A 20655-nucleotide genomic window follows, 5' to 3' on the forward strand; every position below is an offset into this window, starting at 1 on the left:
CTTAAATGCCGCCTTACCTTGCTCGAAGCCAGGCTGACGACATGGATTTCACATGGCCTGATCGGTGGCATCGCATGAGTTTGGTTGCGCGAAGGCCGTGTGCACCTCCTTCATGGATCTCATCGATTCAGGTGGGATAAATTCGCGGTCAGCGAACGAGAGAGAAGGAATGGAGATGGCGATATTGATGTTGCGATGGCAGAGAAGAGATGTCGGCGAAGATACGAGTCACCCAAAATGACGGCCAAATTTGGCGCGTCCACGGCAGAAGCTCGGTCATCTCTTCACCGCAATAAGTACCTTGATGGCAAGTTGCAACGGAGCGAGACGTCTCTGACATTGAGAAATGAGAATGAAGAGACGTCCTTCTCACACGGACCGTCTTGCACGCACCTTGCCTCGCATCATTTCGTCATATCACATCACCCACAGGGTTCCTCTGCAACGTTCCTCTCGTGATCATTCACATGGTGTCATTTCTGTTCGCTATGCACATGCTCTCCATAAATCTTGTTCCGGGGAATCCTTGTTCTGCGCCATCGCTGAATGAAAGCTCTCGCGTCACGCGTAAGAAATGGCGCAAGGGAGCGCCATCCTCCGTCCATGAACGCCTGCCGTAAGTCTAATCCTATTCGAGATCTGCTCACATCTCTCCGAACAGCCTCGCAACGATGTCTCCGTGGTACTCCTCCTCCAGCTCGTACTCCTCTCCATCGGCGTTGTCAATGCCGACGTACTCAAAGGCCTGAACGACCTGCTCGACCTGAAAACCCATGGCCGTGAACTTGTCGATCATGGATCTATTGTAGCCTTTGTACGCCGCTCTCCGCTTGGCTTCCTCACGCCGCTTCTCCTCTTTCGGGTCGTCTTTCTTGTTCACTGCACCTCCGCCCATGGAGCTACTCGCACCCGTCTTGGCACTACCTGGCGGTGGCTTCGGTGCATGGGCATACCGCTGAGCCCATTCGCGAGCCACGTGCTTGAACTCCTCCGGTCTCGTGATCATCATGCTAGCCACCTCGGCGTCTTGCGGGTCTTTAGGCTCGGGCGATTGCAGCAAACTCTGCAAGCTGATCAACGCAGACTTGAGCGTGAGCACAGGACTCCAGGCTGTGCCCAAGGTATCGAGGCAGATAGCTCCGGTCTGTGAAGAGACATTCGGATGCCAGATCTTGGTGAGAAACCGCATCTCCGGCGGCTTGAACGGGTACTCGCCAGTTATCCGAATGTCAATCTCATAAGCGCCACCTTCATACGGAGTGTCTGGAGGGCCTCGAAAGTGTCCTTTGAAGCGTGTGAAATCGGTGATGTCGGTAGAGTCAGTAGGTGAGGTGATTGTGATGCCGGAGTGTGTGTCCTTGAGAATGTCTTGCACCTCTTTCTGCAGGCGTCGATTACGGTTCGTCGCCATGATTGCGGTATCGGCGGAGGTAGTCGAGGTAGAGGCTTCTCGAACGTTGGAACGTGAGAATTGCAGCTTCGCCTCAGGTGAGGCTCAAAACCGGCGAGGTGCTCGTGATGAGCCTTTCAGATGTTCGTGAGGAGTTTTGCTGGCTCAAGTGGTCCGCTTGTACTCTCAACCGTGATGGCTGAGCAGGCTTCGAGGCTGAAGGTGGAGGGGTCGATGTTCGTGGAGGATCTGGCTGTAAGGCGAGAGGCTGTGATTGTATTAGTAGCCAGAAGTGACAAGAGCATCCAGCGGTGCAGCTTACCTGAGTGCGTCACTGTCCGTCGTGTATTGTGTCGGTGCAGGAGGTGTGAAATGTGGTCGAGATAGTCTCCAGGTCGAAGCGTGATGATGTAGCTCGGAGCTCAGTCACGGGAAGTCGCAAGCCGCGTTACTCTCCGAAGAGCCTCCATCGCCGACGCATCATCACCAACAACACTTCTCAATACCTACTCTCCACGGCCACATCTCATCAACCATCACATCTCGCTTGCGTACATCTCATCTGACTCAATCGATCATACTGCTGAAGCAAACATGGTATGTCACACGCCGGTCCATCTGTTCAGATCACCAAATGCATCACAGACAAGATAGCTAACAGCTTCAATCTAGGGGCAACAACAATCCGGCATGGGAGGCCCTGGCGGGCCACCAGGAGATGGAGATAAGAAGAAGGGTGACAAGAAGGACAAGCCAAAGTACGAGCCACCGCAACTTGCGCGCATCGGCCGCAAGAAGAAGAAGCAAGCTGGGCCAAACGCCGCCGCCAAACTGCCCACCATCTACCCGACCGCGCGATGCAAGCTCCGATACCTACGCATGCAGCGAGTGCACGATCATCTACTGCTGGAGGAAGAGTTTGTGGAGAACCAGGAGCGGATACGAAAGGCGAAGGCTGTAAACTCGCAGGCGCCACAGACTGCTGGCGGCGACGGCGACGCGATGGATCGCAACGCCGATGAGAGGAGTCGTGTCGATGACATGCGTGGCTCACCTATGGGTGTCGGCAACCTCGAGGAGCTCATCGATGATGACCACGCCATCGTTTCATCCGCGACCGGGCCCGAATACTACGTCTCCATCATGTCTTTCGTCGACAAGGACCTCCTCGAACCGGGCGCCTCGATCCTTCTCCATCACAAGAGCGTGTCGGTGGTGGGTGTATTGACAGATGATGCCGATCCGCTGGTGAATGTGATGAAATTGGACAAGGCCCCGACGGAGAGTTATGCGGATATCGGTGGTCTCGAACAACAAATCCAGGAGGTGCGCGAGGCTGTCGAGCTGCCACTTCTCCATCCTGAGCTTTACGAAGAGATGGGAATCAAGCCACCAAAGGGTGTCATCCTCTATGGTGCACCAGGTACCGGCAAGACCCTCCTCGCCAAAGCCGTCGCAAACCAGACCTCCGCCACCTTCCTCCGCATCGTCGGCTCCGAGCTGATCCAGAAATACCTCGGAGACGGCCCACGCTTAGTCCGACAGCTCTTCCAGGTCGCCGCTGAGCACGCTCCTTCCATTGTATTCATTGACGAAATCGACGCCATCGGCACGAAGCGATACGAGTCCACTTCCGGCGGTGAGCGCGAGATCCAACGTACTATGCTCGAACTCCTCAACCAGCTCGATGGTTTCGACGACCGCGGAGATGTCAAAGTCATCATGGCCACCAACAAGATCGAGACACTCGACCCAGCTCTCATCCGACCCGGACGTATCGACCGAAAGATCCTCTTCGAGAACCCCGATCAGAACACCAAGCGCAAGATCTTCACACTACACACCAGCAAGATGAACCTCGCAGAAGGCGTGGACTTGGAGGAGTTCATCGGACAAAAGGACGACTTGTCCGGTGCGGACATCCGTGCGATCTGCTCCGAGGCGGGCTTGATGGCGCTGAGAGAGCGGAGAATGAGAGTGAACATGGCGGACTTCAGGACGGCGAGGGAGAGCGTGCTGAAGACGAAGAGCGAGGGAGAGCCGGAGGGACTGTACTTGTAGGGAGTTTGAGAGGTTGTCGTCGGAGAGAGGTGTTGTTTCCTCACCGTGGCGCGGAGAGCATGTACTATCTACACACGTAGCCTGAGAGCCGACCGGAGTATGGCCTGTCTCGTCGGGCAAATAGACTTCATCCGCACGACTGCCTTGCGTTGCTGCTCGACTTGTGCTCTCTTCCAAGTCATCCAGTCTTCGTCGACCATCCGAATATTCTCGCTATTGGCAGCTTTCAGACGAACCCGAGCGGCACGTTGCCTCCAAAATGGCGGCAAGCCGATGTGACGGAATTTGTTCACGATCGCTGATGTTCGACTAGGGTTAGGGTTGAAGCTGTGAATCGGTAGGCGAAGAAGATGAACGCCCCTTGGTCGTTCGGAAGACCTTCGACATCTTTTGACGTTCGTCGACTGTTCCTGTTCCTGCCGCATTTTGGCGTTCCCAGCCGCAGTCCGCCATTCCCGTCTCCGTCAAGACGGATGTCTCGAGAGGAAAAGCTCACGTCAAAGATCGGACAAGATCGGACACACGATCGATCACGAAATCGGAAGTTGACTCGAATCTTGGACATTGACAGCGGTTATAGATCAGCAAGCCATTCATCACCGAGACACATGGACCGAAAGACATGGCGTCAAGACAACATTATATACGGTAATTGAGCCATCATTGAATGCTCGGACATCGCCTTGGCCATATGCACAGAAGCATCAAAATTGAACCATCTTCCGCTCCAAGCTGTCCTCGACCACTTCCTCCCAAGCAAGAAGTTTTCAGTCCAAAGTTCCCTTGAATTTGCGGTCCATTCGCGCTCTTCGTTCACCAAGTCTGAGATGGCCTGGCTTTGTCTTCTTGGTTCGAAGTGTATGGCATGCCGTGGACTAAGCACACACCGCATCATTGTTGGCGTTGGAGCCGTCCATGTCGGGATCTGAGACAGAGGGCGAAAGGGTCAGCAGTGGTTCGGACTCAATAATGTAGGGCAGATCGAGACCCGCTAGCATAGCCCGAGGAACATTCTCGGACTGCTGCTGGCGGCCTTCTGCCCTTTTGTTTTCGTACCGAACGAGCAACCGGCATTGTCCGAATTGCACTGATTGGTCTACAAAACACCCCAATGTTAGTGAAGATCCTTGACGGCATGATGTCCCACGTCCACGTCCACATACCTTTTTGCAAGCCCTCGAAGCCGCCCCTCCATCGCCGATGGCGGCGTCGCAGGTGCCCCAGTAGTTCTGCAGATCGACACTATTCGACACCGAAGTCTTGTACGTCGTGCATGTCTGTAAAGTTGGTAAGCACAACGCCAGAGTCAAGAGTGTGAAGACAGGGTGCATACACCATAGACGGTCACAGCATGGGCCGTCGCCGCCACAAGGGAGAGGATGACAGCAGTCTTGATGGCGAGCATGATTGATTCTTGGTTTCTGAAAGCGTTCTTGGTTGTTTTTGTTAGAGAGAAGGATTGGTTGAAAGAGTAAGAGGATGGACGATGCAGATGAGTTCATATACTCGTGTTGCAAGCAATATCCACAGCCGCGTCAGCGGTGAAAGGGAACACTACGAGTACCCAGTTGGCCATAATCCACTCGCGTCATTTCGGGGCACCGCTCGGAGCATCGCGGTGTTCGTCAACAAGGGCTCTGCTGGTATAGCTGGTTAAACAAACCCCTGTCGCGGGACTTCGAGGCAGTGCTCGCAGCAGTACCGTGGCCAACACGGTCCTTGACCATGCCGCAGGGAATCCCGACCAATAATTGCCGCGGTCCCAAACGCCAGTCCCCAGTCTGATCGTGATGACCTCTTCCAACGCAATCGGTGATGCGCAACACAAGGATGGTGAGATCGCAAGCATGGTGATGTCGCAAGAATGTCGAGATCAACGCATGACCTTAGAAACAACCCTCCTTCCGAAAGTTCCGATAACGTGGTGCCATAAGCATGGCAAGCGGAGTCGGTAAGTCGAGCTGCCGAGAGTGTTGCGAAGGGACGAGAATGGCAGTCAACCAGAGTTGTTCGATCCGATTTTCGTGTTCCTCGGTGAGGGTCTTTGTCCGTTCCATGTTGGAGAATGAAGCCGATGACGATATCGTCCAGTCCAGAGTTTTCACTCTACTCTTTGTGCCATTTCATGCATGGCAACACGACCAAACGGATCCGACTTTCATCCCCTCAGTCTGAATACCCCCATCCGTGCTTCTTGACCCCCAACAAAACGATGTCCGAAGATTGGCGTTCCCACGTGTCATAGTCTCAGACTAAACCTTTGAAGGTTTGAGCCACCAAACGTCGACCGTTGGATCGACATGTCAAAACCTGCAATGGTTGGTCGCCATCGCTGGTAAACTAATGGGAGTACTTTTTTGCTTGCAAGGATACAAAAGTCTGAATCCTTCGCTTGGTCGATCGATGCTATGCTTCCTGCGTTTATCGCTTGACGAAATGGCTAAATGTGTGCAGGTGGGCACTCGCGGTAGTTCGCAGGTCTCCAAGGAGGAAATGGGCTGCTTATTTTGAGCCTGCCGACCGATTCACATCCGGTTGGGCCCTTCTCTTTTTCAGGACCTCGAAAGTCGACTTCTCGCGAAGTTCCGGCCTGGTCATCTCGGCTTTTTCGAGGCTTTCACGGAGCGCGGCATTTTCCCTTGAGCGATGTCGGCTGCATGGTTTTCGTGCTGTGTCCGCTTCAGGTCGCATGGACATTGCAAGGCCTTCAGGTTGCTCCGATGAAAATCGTCATGACAGCAGTCGAATGACTGTCCGCCGACGAGAATCGGGCAAGTAAGTGTTGAGTGTTTGGCCCAGGTGACAAGCGGACAAGCTCGCAGCATGAACTTTCGCGGTGAGACGTGCTGAAGGTCAGACATCTCCCGAGAATGCCAGAGCAGCGTTGCCACCTAGTGATCTCTGTCTGAAGTCAGCATGGTGACAGAGCGTGGGCTAGACTCAGAAGGCTGCCTACCATCAGCTTCCCATCGTCCATCGTCGATCGTCGATATTTTCCCGGCGCGCTCTCCTGACAGCCACATCTCCGAGCAATGAGCTACCATGACGATAATTGATGTGCTCTCAAATCACCTGTTTGCTCAGAGTCCAGCCAAAGCGTCATCACATCTGTCAAACATGTCGTGAATCGACGCAAGCTATTCTTCAGAGCACCTCAGAGGAGCAATTAAACCTCTTGAGTCTCAATCTAAGCATCCGCGAACATCGCACTCGGCCATGGAGGAGACCGATGCTGTTTGTGATCGTCGAGATGGTATGGGACGTCCAGGCGCTGGAGCGCTGCATCTCTGTCCTTTCGACTTCCCAGGCGGTGTTGCCCTAACGATATCAACAACACAATCTTGAGTGAGATGTGGACCCGTTCAAGGTCCGCCTTGGATCCTGTGTAGCGATTGGTTGTTGTAGGAGAAAGAAAGCAAAGTCACACTTGCAGTGCTAACCGCAGCAGGGTCCTGTCGCGCTAAGGATACAAGTCAGTCTGAGTCAGAATGTTGGTGCGATTCAACGCTAGACTATTGGTCAGGTCGAGACAGAAAGCACGGCGATGAGGGCATGCAACAAATCCACGGTGACACGGCATCACGTATTCTGTATGCTCCCGGGTTGGCAAGCATTGCTCTCTTGCTCAGAGCAAGAGAAGTAGTCAACAATGCACGCCTTCGCGAACAGCATTCGATGAAGTGCAGATTATCATCTGCCATCTCCAAAGGTTCAATCTAAGCACCGATATCCCTCGCGAGCAGCCACGAAGAAGGCGATCGCAGTATGGGACTGGTGACATTGGGAACAAGCCACAGGAGCGCTGCATCTCTGAGCTTTCTGTTCCACACTGGCGTGAACAGAGTCGATCGACGCAATGTTGGATTGGCGTTAGGCTTCTGTTCGGGCGTAGCTGATCCTGGAAATGTTGAATGTGCAGAAAGATGGCTCCTTTTGTCATCCGGTGCCGCTGTCGCCAGGAGGTGATTGGTATCTGGAACTAGGCATTCTGAGCGGAGGTGCTGTTTTGGAGAGATCTGCGAGGCTTTGGAAAATTTGTAGCCACGGGCTCGCAGTCGGAAAGATGGCAAGCTGAATCATCAAGCGTGACTCAAGCGCAATGTAGCGCCGCTCGATCACCTTGAGCAAGCAATGGTAACGTGGGGATCCGCCCAAATTCCGACCTCTGGTCAGCAGAAAGCTAATCTCATAGTTTGCTGCGACTTCAGAGCTCAGGAGGTTTCCATGACAGAGACATCCGCGTCTCAGCACTTCTCGCTGAGCGATTCATCACTCAGGTTCCGCTGGATCCCGGATGGCAAAGGTCACTTGTGGTGATGCCCTGGGGCGCAATATGCTCAGCCCTTACTTCTCCAGTATCAGCGTATGATTCCACGTGAGAAGCCTGTCGGGGAAAGACGTGCGAGAAGCCCAAGCCCCTGGTGGTCTTGAATTGATGCGTCGCAACTCCCCAGGTCTGGGGCTTGCAGTGCCAATACTGCCAGCCAATTTCCGCACGTACATGAAGGCGAAGGAACCCAGAGATATGGGTATTTAGCCTATCTTCTTCTTCTTCTTCTTCTTGCCCTTGGTGATCTCTCAAGATCTTGCCGCGTGTCTTCCTGTAGCGTCAAGCGTCGAAGCTGTCACCAAGCGTACGTGTGTTATCATGGCAAGCTCAGTCTTGTAGCTTGAAGTCCGACGTGTATCGTTGGGATGATGAAGGCCTGCTGCTCGATTCTGGCGGCAGGCTTGTCCGTTGATCGATGGTAGATTCGGATCGGCGCTGGAAGGTTTCTGAGATCCTGCTTGGCCAAGTGGCGGGAGTCGCTGCATAGAGCTGCTAATGTGTCGAACGTTGCTGGCATGTTCAGTATCAACCTTTCTCCGAGTCGCTCGAGACTCGCCCACTCTGCTTGAAGACGTTCGCAGATCCCTCGTCACGAAAGCGTGCAGCTGTCAGCTGCCCCCTGACGGTGGACACTTTCTCCGAACGGCGCTGCAGATGATGTTGGATGAATGTAGCTGCAGATCATGGCTGTTTGCTGTTTGGAGCGGCGAGGCTTCCTCTCGCCCCAGACCAGGCGTGCTCGGCTGAATGGAGCACTTTGCGTGCACTGTCACGAGCCCGCGCCAGCTGCATCGGGGAAGGACCGAGAATAAGGCAAGTTTGGCAAAGTCACAGCGGCAATAAGCACAATGCCATGCTCTCTGAAAGGCCGTCGGGCTTCGAGTGATGGAGGAATAGCCGTGGTCTCCCATTGGCTGAATCGAAAACAATATCGATCGAAAAAGAACGAAGGCAAGGAAACGTGGAGAACGAGGGAACAACCCGGCTTTCAAGGCAGCTATAACGAGTTAGGGAGCTTGAGAATGGCAAAAAGGACGTCCTTACCATGGCCCTACACATTCTAATGGAACATATGACCTGGAATGCATCAATGAGAGTCGAGTTCTCCTTTCTGACTGCATGTTCACAGGCCCAGCCGCTCTTGTTCACTGCGGAATGTACAGGTCGAATCTCAGGGCGGAGGGTGTGAAGCGGTCTGGGGGCAAAAGGAAACGGGCATGCTTTCCTTACCTCGCGCTGCGTTTCCACAAGGTTCGCATTGATCCAACATGTCATGTCGAAGCAAAAGTAAGGCCCCAAGGGCTCGACCGTTGGAAGATGTTGACGAAAATGCAAAAAGAATGCCCGGGCTTTCTTTGCCTCTCGTCCCTTTGAAAGCTTCGCTTCCGAGAGTTGCGGGATTGCCTTGTAGGACTTCGTAACCACTAGACCAAATATGTTAGCGCTGAAAGCGATGGAAAACAGCAAGTTAGTGTGGCAGGTGGGCTGGCAGGCATGGCGGCATGGCGTGGCGTGGCATTTGATTGGCAGCTGTACATGGGTTAGTTCACGGAGATCGCTGTTGACACAGGATACATATAGGTATGAACCAGCCAGTGGACTTGGGTGATGGGAGAGGGAGTCGTGTTCATCCAGACCGTGCAGTCAATAGCTCGTGGTGAAGGAAGATGGAGTCGCGTCAGGGCCGAATGTGATCGATTATCGCCTTGTAGCGTGATGTCCTGTATCGTAACGCATTGCGACATTGATTTGCAGCGGCTCAAAAAGCCATGGCGATGCAAAAGCATATTCACCTCCTCTTTTCGAGGCGAGTGGGCTCGAACAGCAAGACTTTCGAACCAGTGGTAAGGTTGATACCTCTGGAAATGGCAAAAAGAATATCTCTCGACCCATTGGAAGCTTTACTTCCGAGAGTGATGGGGGTTGTGTGTGAGCTCGAACTCGAGACCTATTCGAGGTGTGTTAGTGTAGAACAAGGCTTCCCTCGAGTGTTGCGGCGGCCGCGGCAGCAGCGTTAGTAAGTACACAGGCAAGCAACTCCCCTATTGGTGCAGTCGCTGTACCTGTGTACGAAATCTGCTCTAAATTCCTGATACATATATGCAAAAGGCCGGCGTCGAGAAGAACTCCATTTCCACCGGCCGTTGAGATCTTTTGCCACAAGCCACGGGGGAACATGATCGCAACGGGAGAGTTGAGAGACTTGCCTCTACAACGAGTGCATCCACTTTTGCTGACGACATGAGGCGTGGTTGTGGAGTTATCCACGGTATGGTCAAGCTGGTGTGTTGACCGCAACGCGAAGATACGGCGGGAGAGGCCGGTCGGCGAGCTGAGGCACTCAATGGTGGGCAGAGGAGGATGGACTTGGAGAAAGCCAACACCCTGCTCTGCGCCACGCCATTGACCAGCGCAACAACACCACAAGCACGAGAGAAATCCGCGAAGCTTGTTGCTCTTGAGAAGAACGAGATCATGCTCACCTTGTGGAAGAAGCATCACACGAACATGCAGCTGGCGTGGCCTGGTCCGAGGAGAAGTGCAGAGATCAAACGCTTCCTCCGGCGGTGCCGCATTGACGACAAGCACAATATCCCAACGACCATGGCAACGACGTCCACGTTGTTCGATGTCCGCGAGCTGAGACGGTCGAGCGACATCTGCATCACGATCGCAAAGGCGGACAACCACTGGAGACTGGACTTCAGCGCTGCTTGGAACACTCGGGATCCGCTCCTCGCCAATACGCAACACGGCAGTACACCACATACGACCGAGCCGAGAATGGCAACTTGCTCATTCGAGAAGAAGACTGGATATCGCTGGGATGGAAGAGCAAGCAAGAGCAGGCAGTGGAGGTTTGCAGAGTCGGGGCAGGCACGACCAGACACAACCAAGGCATGCGCAGTTCAAGGGGAGTCGTCAACGCATGGCGTACAGCAAGGTAGACCGTGAGGCCTGGAGGAGAGCCATGGATGCGTAGTGGCCAAGGCAGTCGAAGGGCTTTGCTCAGGGGAAGACCAAGTGCAGGCGTTCCATCATGACGGCGCCGCTTTCAGCAGTGTGCGGTGTCTACCACGCATAGCGAAAGACAGAAAGTACCATAAAGACGATCTTTAAACTCGGAGCAGCCTCGTGCCAGTCAGCACAAGCCAGCCCGACAGCTGGCTGAGGGTAAGACGCCAGCGCCAGCGTAGATTGTTTGCTACGAGCTGTTCAACGCGATGTGATGCGTGAGGACGTGGCCGCAAACAGCCTCCTACAATCGCAAGAAGCATCCGTGCTCACGTCGCGTAGTGATCTTGCGGAAGGGCAAGCAAGTCTGAATGTCCTATGTCGTGCTTGAGAGTAGTCCCAAGTGCCTATGCGTCCCATTGTATTATTGGGCACCAGTAGAATCGCACAGTGGTACACCAGCGTAGCATGAACGTCTTAAATGTGTGTCCCTTGCCCCGCTCGCATGCCGTCTTGTCGTAGGATGCGTAAAGCTATCGCAGCTCAAAGTCGTGCCAAGCCACGTCTCTCGAAGCACCGTTGAACAGATGTGAGCTCCCACGAACGACGACACACCCTCCACAACATCAACAACGACCATGGAATTCCTTTGGAAACTCTTTGAATTGATTGAAAGGGCAAGGCTGTTGTACCATTTCGAAGGTTTTTCCACATACCAGTCTCAGCAGCAGATGAAGACGGCTTACCAGCGGCGATTTATGAGGCGATTTGAGAACGACCGCAGATGGCGTAACGCCTATGTGACTTTCTGGCGGACGTCGAGGCTCCGCGACGCCCTTTTCGAGAACACAGCAGAGGGTCTGCAGATGATGGGAGCGGCAGCGGCAGCAAGAGGCGAATCGTGGCCGGAGGGGTGGTCGTCGCGCTGATGGCGGCAGGCATGAAAGGCTTTGAGCATCACACCATCAGCCGTGGCAATGGCTCTGATGCGAGCAAGTTTGCTTGGTGGATTGTCGGAGAGCATCGCGAGCGAGCAAACAGCATGACGACCGGGCGCCGACAGCAGAAGTGTTCCGCTTCACGGCAGCGCAGCATCATCAGCGAGCGACGCAAGCGCCGCCACTTCCACTTCTCACCGTTGAAGCCCAAATCCACCGCAAATCGAACGAGACCGAGTCGATGGCTCCCCACGGACACCGGAAGCGCAAAGCTGCTGGACTCTACCATCTGCTCCGAAGCAGGGAACCAAGCAGTGAAGAAGGACACAGAACAGGCGGAGGATCATGGCTCTTGAGAAAAACCAGACGACCACAGGACCTCCTCGCAGAAGCCATGGCATCGGTGGTGAGGAAGGCCACAGGAAGACGGATACCAAGCGAGCCGACGGAGAGCGAAGCACCACAAGCAATGTGTGGACGTGAGAACCGGACAGTCGAGCTTGGTAAACGACCGCATCGAATTGCTTGTCGATTGGCCGAAGAGACGGTGAGCCGGGCAACTGCTGCTTGATCGAGCCACAAAGCTCTTGGGAAGACGACGGGCTTTTTGCGTCTTCGAACCACGCAGCAGGGCCTTTGACGAGCTGGACCGGACAAGACAAGCTGCCGGCCTTGGACTGGAACCCCGATACCCGTGCTCGACCCAAATATGGAGCTGGAATGGACTCCATCATGATCGACTCTTTCACAATTGATTTCAAATTGATCTCAATGCGTTGCAAAGCTTGAGGCCTCCTTTTCGTCGGCAATAGCACGGACAGATACGCAGACGGCTCCGGACTCTTTCTTCGACATCAGTCTTCTCCATTATCGCAATTTGCGGTCGTTTTCGTCTGCCAGCATGTTCTCTGTGTCTGACGACAAGGACCAGTTTCCGCTCCTATCCAACAATGCTGTCGTCGAGCCAGGAAGAGAAGCATGGACTTTTGCATCGGTACAGGTTGGAGGAGATACGGCTACCGGAGATCCACGTGGATGACTCGATGCCGAAATGATCTGGAATCGTGTCGGGAATCTCTGCATATGCCGTCAAGGCGAGAAATTAACAAGAACGAAGCATCAATGTCGAAGAAGCACACTCTGGAGAGGAGAAGGAATGGTCTGACGAATCGGAAGTCTATCGTCCCCGCCCAAGGATCCAGTGAGATTCTCGGCCTGGCAGCCGCTATTGGACCTAGGCTTGATCTCCAGAGTGCGAAAGCTGAGTTGCCGAGAGTCTCCCGATGGAAGAAAGCAATAGCTGCTGTTCAAACTTTGATTGAGCCCATCAAATTTTGATTGGGCTGAGGATCGCAAAGCATTTCGAGAGCGACGGGCGACATCGAGCGGGTTCGCAGCCAGGCTGACCTCTTCCACTGGGGTCCGAAGAGCCGCTGTACGCCTGAGCCGTCCGCCGTTGCCGAGTCCTTGATGCTGTCGTAGCACTTTCATTGCCTCGTGAGCCCCGAAGCCCGAACTCTTCGAAAGCTGCCACGGCGCAGAAAGCAAAGCAGATTGAGTTCAGGTGCTGAGGAAACTCGAGCCAATGGACCTGTCGCCACTCCTGCGTGAAGCTAGCAACTTTGTTCGTTGTCGGCGGCTGGATTGCGACTCCAAGTCTTCAAGTATCCGGCGACCGCCTCAGAGTCTGATCTGACACTCTCGCTTTCGCAGTAGCACATGCAGAGAGCTGCTCGAGACGGGTCATCATCCACTTCATGCTCCTTGCGCGATGTATTTCCGAGCTCTTATGTCTCCTGCTGGCTGTGTCTCCTGCTGGGAACTGCAGCGAGTCGTGTCATCTTTTCCACAAGACTCAAAGCGGAGTGCTCTCAAATGGCCAACTCACGCTTCTTGAGCAGTCGCATGTCGTGTCTCAAGAGCAGGCCTCGAACGCACTGCCGCTGCCAATTGCAGTCGCGTGCTCCGCTGCAGTCTCGACATGGTGCCTTCTGTTGTGCCTTCCATCATCCTTGCCTCGCAGATCTTGAGCGATCCTTCTCATGACAGAAGTGGCTTCTCATCATCGCTGCCCGCATCGGCGTGCACGCTCATCGTCGTTCGCGGCGGTGTGACAATCGTGGTCGCCGCCGTCTCGCTGGCATGTCGAGGCTCCACGGTGGAGAGTTGGCGTTTTGGCGGTCGGGCTCGGCTGCAGGTCTCAAGACACGATCGACAGCGATATCACTTCCGATGCGCTGATTCAGAGCGTCCAGCGCATGCTGCTGAGTTCGAGTATCGTCTTATGATGTGGTGATATGTTGTGGTGGTGAACGCAACCTCGACTTCGACATTCGACAGACTTGACGGGCACTCCCGCGGACTTCACACCTACTCGAGCCACAATCACCACAACATCGCACGGTATAACACATCTGGACTGCTGAGGAGGGTCAGGACAAATGCATAATCATCTCATGCTGTTGCCCTGACTCTCACATCACTGCCAGCTGAGAGAATGGCTCCTGAGGCTACGAAAGTCGACTTACACTAACCAAAGCTGGCTCCACAACCCCAGCAGGACCCTTCTTGGGCACCCTTCGAACCCAGCCAAGGTGAGGTCAGAATTGGCTCGCAAGTAAGGTTCAGCCTGCCGCTGCCTGTCTCCACCCACGACAGCAGGGGGCTGCTAATTAGCGAATAGCCGGTAAGCCAGCAGAGACGCAGGCCGGGCAGGCTCGGGAGAGGGCGGATTCTGCTGCTTGGAGCCATGTTCACCACTTTAACAGCATCAGTACGCCAGCACAAGCCAGCACAAGAGCCACCAACGAGCAGGCTATGGAGGACGATGCAGGCTGTGTATCTGCAGCGAGAGGCAACTTGAGAGACTTGTGAGAGTTGCACCAGTATGCAGGCTCATCACAGCAGCATTGGCGGCTCAATGGACGAAGGCGAAGCTCTCCAGCGTTGAAGCTCGTGAAATGCTCGTATTCTCACTCATCTGCTCCTGATGATGTGTCGACGCGCGTGCCGCTGAGGTCCAGTGCGAGGCTGCATCCGATAGGCAACGCAGCCCACTGCAGACTGCTTTATCGATCACGCACGATCTACGCGATCTGCTCTGAGACAGAGAAGTCGACAAAAAGAGCTCCGTGCCTGCCACTGCTGCTAGCATCATCCTTTCGATCGTGCTACGTGGTACATCAGTATTTGTTGCCGCGTCAAAGACTTACTCGAAAGGCTTACAGCATAGCCCCTGTCGCGATATTTGGCAGGACTGAACACTGCCACGACTGTATCATTTGACGTATGCGTTACACCTCCTTCCGCAGCATCATGTCGAATGTTTACAGGGCCATCCCTGACATAGGATCCTCCGGCAATCGGACAACGTCAGGCTTCCCCTCTTCTGCCCACACAGGACTCCCGTCAGCAGAGGGATAAGACGGCGGCCACATCGCTCAACTCAGTCACTGGCCACTCACTCCTCGACTTTCTTCCTCACATCACTTCAATCATTCATACGCGTCAGCGACCACAAGTACGACAGCGAATACCATGAAGTTGACCGCAAGCACCGTCGTCCTCGTCACCATGGCCATCAGCCACGGCGCAGCCCTGCCAGTCGCCGCGGACCACGGCGCAGCCACCGAGGCTCGGGACTTCGAACCGTGCCCCTCGAACGAGCGGCCCTGAGCACGTCCGCCGTTATCAGCCACAGAAGGGAGGAGGTGGCGACCCCGGTGGCGATCATGGACCAAAGGCCGCTGCCGTCGAGATCCGGGGAGAGTTCTCTCCGTGTGATCCGGAGGACCCAAGTTGCGCAAGCCCTGGCAAGGTTCGTCGATATCAACCAGAGAAGGGAGGAGGTGGCGACCCCGGTGGCGATCACGGACCAAAGGCCGCTGCCGTCGAGATCCGGGGAGAGTTCTCTCCGTGTGATCCGGAGGACCCAAGTTGCGCAAGCCCTGGCAAGGTTCGTCGATATCAACCAGAGAAGGGAGGAGGTGGCGATCCCGGTGACGGCCCTGACCACGTCCGCCGTCATCAACCAGAGAAGGGAGGAGGTGGCGACCCCGGTGAATGTGACCATGGGGACCCAAGTTGCGGAGGCGATAGCAAAGTTCGTCGATATCAACCAGAGAAGGGAGGAGGTGGCGACCCCGGTGACGATCACGGACTACACGGCATCGGAGCTCGCGACCGCGGGGACGAGTAAGGCATGGAAGTCAGATCAAACGACGACCACATGGTCCGCCGTCAAGACTTCGCCCCTGTCTCTATTGTCTACAACCCAAATGATCCAACAGACCCCAGATGCGGCGGCACCTAGATACATCTCAAGGTCAAAGTCGAGACTCGTGGACCACGGATTTCCGTCACCTGCTGCTTCCTCGCCGTCTACATCCGCAACACCCGTCGTCAGCGCCAGAGTAGCCGGACTGCTGTGGGGCGGCCATCCACATTTCTGTCAACATCAAGAAAGCCTGCCGGCATGCGATCAAAGTGGTCTCTGCTTACGTGCACTCTCGCAATCGACTCCAATAGCTTTACAAACTACCAAACATTCCCTCAAGATATCTCGTCAAGTGTTCCACGTCTCCGACCACGCTCGTCTGTAATCTTTACATGCAGACCTTCACCTGACAAGACACTGTCCGTGGGCGTCGTGTGAGAAATGTTACGAATGTACGTCGCACGAGACAACGTTGGACGACTTCGATGCGATTTGTCCCATCTTGTGCAATTGAGATTGTTCATTCGATGTATTGCGCAGATTGTGTCGTTTGCTCGATCGCACGTAGACTACTCAATATGGTGTAAACAAATGTATCTCTACGAGACAGACAACCTCAATGTGATTCCTCAAAACCAAAGCCGGCCTCGTGCCAAGAATCTGGAGCTTCGACCTTTGACTTTGGCGCGCCACGTTCATCTCCCGCTCCAGCCATCGTAGCATCAACATCAACAAGATCATCATCTTCAGCCTCCGGACCAATGCGACAACATTCTCGATACTCAGATCTGTGGAAGACATAATACTCGTCACGGATGGGACTCGACTGCGCGCGTCGCTAAGATGCCGGGTGTAATCGCCGGATCTCAGCACGATGATCTCACAGGAGCTGTTCAGCAAGTATGTGCCATTCTTCAAATCAGTCGCCGCATCAATACGGTTCCCAGGATAGAAGCGCAGTCAGTTTGTGCGACCTGGCTGACATTTCTGACCGTAGATAATACTGTCCTCCTCTGAATCCGACTACATCGACCAACTCATCCCACTTCTCAAGAATGCCGAAACGCACAACCAAGTAACCCCTCTAATACACGCTCTCAATCATGTCTCTGCAGATCGTGAGGCACAGATCGAGAAGATCTGCAACTCCAACCACCAGGAATTCATCAGCAGTGTCAACCAGCTGCAGTCCGTCCGTGAGGGAACTGTGACTCTGACCTCGGAAATCATGGAGCTTAGCCGCAGCATTGAGGCCACCACTGAGAAACTCGCTGAGCATAAGAAAGCTCTCGTTGACTCTCGCGGTATCCGTCAAAACATCGATGATGCTACTCAGGCGTTAAAAGACTGCCTTGAGGTGTTGCGGCTGGCAAATCAGGTTCACGATCTCCTCGGGAAGAAGAACCATTACGCCGCTCTCCGCGCTTTGGATGAGCTGCAGAATGTCCACCTCCGGGAAGTCACCAGGTACAAGATCGCAGAAATGATCGAGCGGTCTGTGCCTGCCACTCAGCGGCTTATCGCGGATGCTGTGATGATGGACCTCAATACCTGGCTATACCGGATTCGAGAGACATCACAATTTCTGGGCGAAGTCGCATTCTATCACACCGAAATGCGCCGGACTCGACAAAAGGAACGTGGCGAGAGGAGTGAGTACCTTGGTACTTTTAAGCTGAACTCCGCCGTGGAACTGGTCGCCGACGAGCCGGAGGAGTTTGACGTACTCAACAATGAGGAAGTACAAGTGGATTTCTCTCCACTATTTGAGTGCCTTCACATACACAACGCTCTTGGAGAGACCGAGAAGTTCCGCGCCGACTACGCAGCCACTCGCCGGAGGCAAAAAGACCTTCTCATACCGCAGACCATCAACCTTCTAGACGAGGAGAGTAGCAGTCTCAGCAGTCTACTTGAGGGCATTGCCGGATTTGCGATCGTGGAGAAGGCTACCCTGCAGAAGACGGAGAATTTCCGCGCACAGAGTGATATCGACGAGCTCTGGGAGAGCATGTGCCAATCAGCTGTCACACTCATCAGCAGCGCGCTGCATCAAGTCCAAAACGACAGCACGCTCCTCAAGATCAAGGGAGTGATTGCATTGTTCATCCAGACGATGGATAGCTGGTCGTATCCTGTCAATAGTCTTGACAGTCTGCTGCTCACATTGTTCGACAAGTACAGCTCAATCTTGAAGACGAGATTTAGTGATGACTTCCAGGAGGTGAGATGACATCCAGTCTAGAACGCCAAAATTATGCTGACTTGCTTCCAGATCATCAGCACGGACGACTACATGCCCATGCCCGTCAATACCGTCGAAGAGTACGATCGAGTTGTCTCCGTCTCGTGGTACACGCCACCAGAAGGACAAGAGAATCCCGAAGAGCTCACATACCCATGTGTCCTCCCATTCAGCCAGATGTACCCGCTCGTCTGCATCGATATCCGCAACTTCCTCAACCAAATCTACCTCTTCTCCGACGATCACTTCCGCCATACTACTGTCATCGACAAGACTCTCAAGGAGAGCTTGGACGAGCTTCTGGTGCACAAAGTGTGCGGCAGTCTTGTGGAGAGGCTCTCATCTCAGTATCCAGGCCAGATCGTGCAAATCCTCACCAACCTTGATCATCTCGAACAGGCATGTAGAGAACTGGAAAATCTGCTCGTCTCAGCAAGATCAAGCAGCAGCGCCGCTGGACCAATCAAACTCAACGCCACAAAAACATTCAATGATGCGAAGAAGAAAGCCGAGAAACGCATCTTCGAGCTGGTCAACAGCAAGATCGACGACCTGATCGAAACCGCCGAATACGACTGGCTCAGCACATATATCCCTGACAGCGCCAGCCCGTACATTCAAGAATTGACTCGATACCTCTCCAACATCATGAGCAGTGTCCTGTTGGGTCTCCCCGAAGGCATCAAAGAGCTCATCTACTACGAAGCCCTCAAACACATCAGCAACGCCTTGATGTCCCTTCCACTCGACCCGAACGTCCGGCGCATCTCTCCACAAGCCGTCACCGCTTTCAAACTCGACATCGACGATCTGGTTGAATTCGTGGAAGCTCTGCCTGAAGCCTCCATGTTGATCGGCAGTCTCAGCCAACTTCGCCAGACGACTGATCTGATGACCTTGGCGGCGGATGGCAAGGGTGAGGAGTTCTTCGACTCGTCCAAGTCGAATGAGAGGTTCAGCGAGGTGGATAAGATCAAGGGTGCGGAGTTGCTGGAGAAGGTGTTCCAGCAGACGGAAGCGGCGCCGGTGAGAAAGGATCGAATGTCGCTGTTGGGCGATATTCAGGAGTTGTCGAAGAAGCCTAGTATGCCTCATTTCGGCGACTTCAGGGATCGGTTGGGGCAGTTTACGAAGAGGGATCGGAACTGAAAGCTGATATGAAACATTCCTTCAAATTACACTATCGTAACACGTGCGAGAGTCTGGTTTCCGTATATTCTTCCTCCGGCAAGTAGGATTTGCGAGGCCTTGCATCGTGCATTACCCGCAGCGCACCCGGAGCTGAAGGTACAGTAGCCATCGCAGGGTCGGAAGGGTCCGTCTTCTTGCTGCGGTTCTTGCTGGATTGTTTGATGCCCTTTCGATTGTAGCCTGGGTACGACCAAGTGCTCTGGACGTCCATTTGCTCGAGTCTGCGCGCTTCCGGACCAACCTCACTCTCACACACTCGAACCGACTTTCCAGGCCGGTGCTCGGCTCGTTTTCTTTTCTTGGAAGCAGCTTTCTTCTCGATTGCCTCTTCCAGTCTATCCCATGCTCCCTCGCCTTCACCATATATCGGCACCATGTGCACCTGCAGCAGTCCCAGTAGACAATACGCTCGATCTTCAGGCCGCGTAGTAATCCGATCTGCAGCCCACGCGTTCTTGGCTTCGACTCCGTATTTGCAACCGTGAGTTGCGTAACTCCGGAGAACTTCTGTCGGAATCCTTGTGACCTTTTCTATCATAGTGTTCAGTCGTGGACCAACACCATCGCATCTCTTGTCGCAAACTTCCAGCGAACACTTGTGTCCCAGCACTTCCCACGACCTCGTGAAGAACACCACAATCCGAGGAGCGAGCAGCTCTTGTAAGGTCCAGCCGCGTCGGAACCACTCTGACTTGAGGAAGTCATGGATCGCCGTCTCGTACTCGACCAGAGAACCAACGTCGTGGAGGAAGGCATAGCAGGCTTGAGCGTTTGCGTACCACTGGAACATGGAGTTCAAGGACTCGGGCAGCTCGGCGCTGCTCGTTTTGTTGATACATGCCGTGTCGATCCATAGCCAGTCGCAGTTTTGTTGTTTGAGCATTTCAGTCGCTCGAGTGGTTTCGCTCGTCTGTTCTACGGCTTCGCAAAAGCTTTTGACTTTCTTGTACCCAGTCGTTTGTAAGTTGCGCCATTTGCGTATGTCTTTGTAGGTGCATCTAGATGTGGGTGTCAGCATTCGCGAAATGCCACGCGATCGTGTCCGAACAATGGCAAGGATCGGAGGCTGAGATCACTAGCACTATGGCTGTTCGAGTCTACTTACTCGTCCGTAGTCCATCGGTGCGAGGCCGCGATGTATGGTGGTATATGATCATGAAATTCTGTGAAGACGAAGCTTGAGACGTTCAACAGCCGCATCTTGATCAGTAACGTGAATATGCCTGCGACAAACGTCGAATCGGCTGGCCACTGCGACGTAAGAATGAATGGGAAAAGTCGTCGTGCGTTGCTCAGCCTCGTATTGTTGAGCTGGGACTCCTGGAGGCG

The 20655-nt window shown here is 54.1% G+C and overlaps 6 protein-coding genes across 6 annotated transcripts; 4 read left to right on the plus strand and 2 right to left on the minus strand.

Annotated features, from left to right (window-relative positions):
- Window positions 1–643: 643 nt before the first annotated feature.
- On the minus strand, window positions 644–1726 carry MYCGRDRAFT_100874 (uncharacterized protein; the record flags this gene model as incomplete). Its single annotated transcript, XM_003850467.1, has 2 exons — window positions 644–1658; window positions 1713–1726. The coding sequence occupies one exon, from the start codon at window positions 1409–1411 to the stop codon at window positions 644–646; it is 768 nt and encodes a 255-aa protein (XP_003850515.1).
- Window positions 1727–1885: 159 nt separating this feature from the next.
- MYCGRDRAFT_61250 (proteasome regulatory particle subunit) lies at window positions 1886–3589 on the plus strand (the record flags this gene model as incomplete). The annotated part of the gene is made up of 2 exons (XM_003849853.1): window positions 1886–1987; window positions 2063–3589. The coding sequence occupies 2 exons, from the start codon at window positions 1985–1987 to the stop codon at window positions 3449–3451; spliced, it is 1392 nt and encodes a 463-aa protein (XP_003849901.1).
- A 6553-nt stretch (window positions 3590–10142) lies between these two features.
- Window positions 10143–10736, plus strand: MYCGRDRAFT_94930 (uncharacterized protein; the record flags this gene model as incomplete). The annotated part of the gene is made up of 1 exon (XM_003849854.1): window positions 10143–10736. One exon carries the CDS (start codon window positions 10143–10145, stop codon window positions 10734–10736), a length of 594 nt encoding a protein of 197 aa, XP_003849902.1.
- Window positions 10737–11664: 928 nt separating this feature from the next.
- MYCGRDRAFT_110333 (uncharacterized protein) lies at window positions 11665–12364 on the plus strand (the record flags this gene model as incomplete). Its single annotated transcript, XM_003849855.1, has 1 exon — window positions 11665–12364. The coding sequence occupies one exon, from the start codon at window positions 11665–11667 to the stop codon at window positions 12028–12030; it is 366 nt and encodes a 121-aa protein (XP_003849903.1).
- A 4278-nt stretch (window positions 12365–16642) lies between these two features.
- Window positions 16643–19284, plus strand: MYCGRDRAFT_74412 (uncharacterized protein; the record flags this gene model as incomplete). The annotated part of the gene is made up of 3 exons (XM_003849856.1): window positions 16643–16790; window positions 16888–18114; window positions 18166–19284. The coding sequence occupies 3 exons, from the start codon at window positions 16734–16736 to the stop codon at window positions 19282–19284; spliced, it is 2403 nt and encodes an 800-aa protein (XP_003849904.1).
- A 349-nt stretch (window positions 19285–19633) lies between these two features.
- Window positions 19634–20179, minus strand: MYCGRDRAFT_17298 (uncharacterized protein; the record flags this gene model as incomplete). The annotated part of the gene is made up of 1 exon (XM_003850466.1): window positions 19634–20179. A coding segment is annotated over one exon (546 nt), but the record flags the coding sequence as incomplete, so codon positions are not given.
- Between the last annotated feature and the right edge of the window lie 476 nt (window positions 20180–20655).

Source organism: Zymoseptoria tritici, chromosome 8 (assembly GCF_000219625.1).
Source record: "Zymoseptoria tritici IPO323 chromosome 8, whole genome shotgun sequence".
Taxonomy (NCBI): Eukaryota; Fungi; Ascomycota; class Dothideomycetes; order Mycosphaerellales; family Mycosphaerellaceae; genus Zymoseptoria; species Zymoseptoria tritici.